The following is a 5,000-nucleotide window of genomic DNA, read 5'->3' as shown; positions in this document are numbered from 1 at the left end:
TAGCATTATTAGGGGCGTGGCCTCTTTGGCTGACAGGTGGATGGTGACACAGGTGGCTGTAGCTGCTAGCTGTCTGCTAGCTTCACCTGAACTGGACCTCTGGACCGTGTTTGTGCTGTTTTTTAATGGCCTCATCAGTAAAATGCTGCTGTGATGTCACTGTACTAACGGACCGAGGGAACATCTCAGATTTTGATTGGATGTTCCTGATTATCAGCTGAGTGTCGCTCCCGTAGAGTCTGTGGTGGACCCTTTGTGTTTGCGTGTTGTTCGTCCTGCAGGTTTCCGTTTGGGCTTTGATTTAAGTGACGACTGCGGCTCGTCCGGCTGATCTTTGTGCTCAGGTGTTGATGTTTCCTCCTGCTGCGTCCTGCAGGCTGATTTTATCCTTTCAAAGCAAAAAAAGCGCTAAACGCTGATTCCTCTGTGGGACGTGTGCTCGGCGTGCAGATCTGCACAGACGGTTTGTTACCTGGTCGACCTGCTGGAGGCCGCAGCGACATATTGCAGCCGGTGGGGGGGCGGGGACAGGAAGGAGGAAGCAAACGACCAAATGCTGACGCCGCAGTTTGTTTCACTGAGGACTCAGGTCCAAGCGTGAATCAGATCAGCGCCTCTCCGTCTGCTTTTAAGCCCCAGCATCACGTCTGAATCGTCCTGATCAGCACATTTCTGTTCACCCCGTGTCGGTGTAATAGACACCCGGCTGTGTGCTTCAAACACACCAGCATTTGTCTGTAGCACGAGTTTGTTCTGATGATAATTTCCTGCGTTAGTGTGAAATGTTTCATGAAGGGATTCAGCTCACTGTGAATGAAAGTAAGTCATCCATGTTCTCACAGGCTGTTTGATGTGAAGTCTGCAGGTCGTGAGGTTGTGAATGGATCAGATCACCGTGTCGACACCTCCATCAGGGACTGTCTTTAAATGTAAACCCTGCAAGTTTAAAGCATAGTAATGGTTAAACCGTGGTTATGGTTGGTTCACTGTTTCAGATGGCTGAGTGGTTAGGCCTGGCTGTTTCTGCTCCTCTATCACGAGCTCAGCTGGGATCTTTCTGCGGTTGGCGGCTCGGTGCCGGCCCCGGCTGCAGGCACGTCTCAGTCACTGAGACAAACACAAACACACACTGCAGGATTCAGAACTGTCCGACCCTCCGGGCCCCCGCGGATCGTTTTAAAACCCTCCTCATGAGTAAAGTGATGAAAAAATTCCTCCGTGTCTGGATTCCTGCTGCTCGGCGGGAGGCGAGGCGCCCGGCTTCTCCGCGGGGTTCAGCTAACGCGGCGTAATGCCCCTTTAACCCACGCCGGCCCTCACGGCTGCTCCGGTCTCAGTCTGGTGAGTTTTGGTGTAGCTCCGCCCTTATCCACCCGGCGAGTCCTGATGTCTTTCCTCCGGCTCTGACACGTTTGCTTCGATGGTTTCTGGTCTCGGCTTAAATCCTCAGAGCCGTCTTTAGCTTCTGCTCCACTAATTCAGTTTCCTGTCAGTGTTTGTTTCTGTGTGATATCAACAGAGGTTTTAATTCGTCTTAGCTCTGATGTGGTGAAGGTGCAGAAACCCCAGCATTCAAATTAAAGCGTGTATTTCACAGACTTTGTGTGCAGCGTGAGGCACTTTCTTACATTAAATATTACATAATTCAGTTTGCAGTTTCTGCTCTGCAAACATTTTATTTACGAGATCGTCTCTGGAGGCGAGAAGCGGCTCTGTGGTGAGCGGCGGCGAGCCAGCTGGTGAGGAAAAGACAAAATGGTAAAAGCTGTGCTGACTGAACTTTCAAAATAAGAGCCAAAAATAAACTAAATGTGTGGTGTTGTGGAAAATCAGTTGCAGATGGTGTTGTTCTCGCAGACAGATTAAAAAGATGAGTCTCCCAGGCGGCCCGCCCACCGCTCTCTGGTTGTTTTTCTTGGTGTCTTCAGGTGATTGTTGACTGAAAGAATGTTTTTAAAGACGCGCCCTCCATCTCGAGTGTGTCCAGCAGGTGATTCACACCTGATGACTGATCCTGGTCAGCGTGAGTCACTAAGATCTGCTAAACGAGCTTTTATAAAGTCTGCAGTGAAACTGAGCGGCGAGCTGATGTTTGCTGTCTGTGACACGTGCAGCGTCGTGTTTTCTCTTCCTGTCAGTCATGCACACACATGCGCACACATACAGCTGCAGCAGTTTGTCCTCTGGGCACGCTCACGCCAGCTCCCATCATCGCGCCGCAGACGTCTTCATCACGCGGTGCAGACGGTTTCCTGCAGCAGACGGAGATGCTGACGAACTTGGTCTGACACACAGACTTTACTTTTACTTCTGCAACTCCTCAGGTCACTAAGCCCGTTCTCTGATTGGTCAGGACAGCATTGGCTGTTGGTTCGTGCTGACAGGTGATTGGCTGACAGGTGTGGCGATGTGTTTGGTGGAGTTAGAGCAGCAGCACAGAGACACACCGTCAGTAAGGACTTGTGCTGCTGAGGTGAAGCTCTGACTCCGTTTCCCAGAATGCTCCCCTGCGTTGTTTCGTTTTAAAACTTGTTTTTCCTCCTCTCAGGTCCTCTGGCACCTCGACATCTTCCGCCGCAGTTTCCGTCAGCTGACCACCCATAAGTGCATGGAGGACTCGTGCATTTTCTGCGCTCTGAAGGTGAGAACCTCTCCAAACCTGACCCTCAACCCCTGACCCCGGTCCCTCCTCTCACTGACCCCTGACCTCTCCATTCCACAGAGCATCTTTGCTCAGTTCCAGTACAGCAGCGACAAAGTTTTGCCGTCCGACGCGCTCCGCAGCGCGCTCGCCAAAACCTTCCAGGACAAGCAGCGGTTTCAGCTCGGCATCATGGACGACGCTGCGGAGTGCTTCGTAAGACGATGACACACAAACTCTGGAGGCGCTGCAGCGCTTGATCAGTGTTACAGTAGAGATTACACTTTGACCAATCAGAACCAGCGTTTCAGTAGCTCGGGCGTGCCCGCGGGCCCTCGCCGCGTTCACTCGATTATCTAAGCTCAGGCTTCACTTCTGCGTCTGTGCAGGAAAACATCCTGATGAGGATCCACTTCCACATCGCAGACGAGACCAAAGAAGACATCTGCACAGCCAGACACTGCATCCCCCACCAGAAGTTCGCCATGATGCTCTATGAGCAGGTGAGGAAGAAACTCTGGGATCACAGAGAGGGTTTAACCAGTCAGTCAGGTGCAATGACTGTAAAACCAGTTAAAAACCAGTAATATTCATTTTCTTTTTATTAACGAGTCGCTTTAAAACAATCATCTGTCACTGGTTTACCTGCTGCTTCACACACCTGCAGGTGGCTTCATTTCCTAACTTTACCTGATATTTTACTTTTGTACTTTGACTGTATGAGCATGAAGAGTCAACACACACAGACACACACACACACACAGACACACACACACACACACAGAGACACACACAGAGACACACACACACACACACACAGACACACACACACACACACAGACACACACACAGAGACACACACAGACACAGAGACACACACAGACACACACACACAGAGACACACACAGACACACACACACAGAGACAGACACACAGAGACACACACAGACACACACACACACACAGACACACACACAGAGACACACACACACACAGAGACACACACACAGACACACACAGACACAGAGACACACACACACACACACACACACACAGAGACACACACACACACACACAGACACAGAGACACACACACACACACACACACACAGAGACACACACACACACACAGAGACACACACAGAGACACACACACACACACAGAGACACACACACAGACACACACAGACACAGAGACACACACACACACACACACACACACAGAGACACACACACACACAGAGACACACACACAGACACACACAGACACAGAGACACACACACACTCCGTGTTCACCTCCCGTCTGGTTCAGTGTGTGTGCAGCAGCTGTGGAGCCTCCTCAGATCCTCTGCCCTTCATTCAGATGGTCCACTACATCTCCACCACCTCCCTGTGGTAAGTAAATCCAGCGTTTACCAGATCATATTTATTGAAGACTGGAGCTTCTTCATCATGAAGAACTGACTCACACACAGTAACACTCCTCCTCCTCCTCCTCCTCAGTAACCAGGCAGTGAAGATGTTGGAGTCGAGGGAGAAGGCGACCCCGGGCATGTTCGGGGAGCTGCTACGAAACGCCAGCATGGGGGACCTGCGCAACTGTCCTGTGAGCAGCAGCTCTCCTGCGACGCACACACACTGACTGGCGTGAAGCACTCAGAGGTCACGGCTCACCTTTCTTCCTCCTCCTCTTCCTCAGAGTCAGTGCGGTCAGCAGCTGCGGATGGCTCGCGTCCTCCTCAACAGTCCGGAGATCATCACCATCGGCCTGGTGTGGGACTCGGATCACTCGGACCTGGCCGAGGACGTCATCCACACCCTGGGAACCTGCCTGCGCCTCGGGGATGTAAGTAGAATAAGACACGGCATTAAAGCACGGTCTGAACAAAGCGAAGGGTAAACGCGAGCGTCGGCGGCGTGCGGTGACATCTTCCCCTCTCTGCAGCTGTTCTACAGGGTGACTGAGGAGAAGGCTCGGCAGTCCGAGCTGTACCTGGTGGGGATGGTGTGCTACTACGGGAAACATTACTCCACTTTCTTCTTCCAGACTAAGATCCGCCGGTGGATGTACTTTGATGACGCACATGTCAAAGAGGTATGTGTGCACACAGGTAGAAACATCTGCAGCGACAGATGTGTCAAACGCTTTCCTTTACTTTATTCTCACGGTCGTGTCGTGAGGCGGAGGATGAGTTTCTCTGCTCACCAAGACACTTGTAATAACGTAGTAATAACGAGGTGCAGTGCCACCGAGGCCGGTTAGACTCTGCTGTAGTGCGACTGTAATGCGAGTGCGTTTTGTGTGTGTTTGTGATGTAAAGGAAAGCTTTGACCTTTGATCTGCATCAAAAAGAACAG

The 5,000-nt window shown here is 51.4% G+C and overlaps 1 protein-coding gene across 15 annotated transcripts in view; it reads left to right on the top strand.

Moving 5' to 3' along the window:
* The window catches only part of usp54a (ubiquitin specific peptidase 54a), a 43,020-nt gene that overhangs the window by 22,269 nt on the left and 15,751 nt on the right, over nt 1–5,000 (top strand). For 11 of the 15 annotated variants that reach the window (XM_085296026.1, XM_085296015.1, XM_085296014.1 and 8 more), the window contains 7 exons: nt 2,549–2,641; nt 2,723–2,857; nt 3,031–3,144; nt 3,955–4,037; nt 4,146–4,248; nt 4,342–4,488; nt 4,588–4,737. In XM_085296026.1, coding sequence (XP_085152152.1) covers nt 2,549–2,641; nt 2,723–2,857; nt 3,031–3,144; nt 3,955–4,037; nt 4,146–4,248; nt 4,342–4,488; nt 4,588–4,737 — 825 coding nt within the window. The other 4 variants (XM_085296024.1, XM_085296023.1, XM_085296011.1 and 1 more) reach the window with 1 other exon arrangement.

This window comes from Mchenga conophoros, linkage group LG13 (assembly GCF_057382185.1).
Source record: "Mchenga conophoros isolate Kocher_MC1m ecotype Shallow Benthic linkage group LG13, M_conophoros_male_GT1.1, whole genome shotgun sequence".
NCBI classification, from domain to species: Eukaryota; Metazoa; Chordata; class Actinopteri; order Cichliformes; family Cichlidae; genus Mchenga; species Mchenga conophoros.
This window is presented reverse-complemented; position numbering and strand designations above follow the sequence as displayed.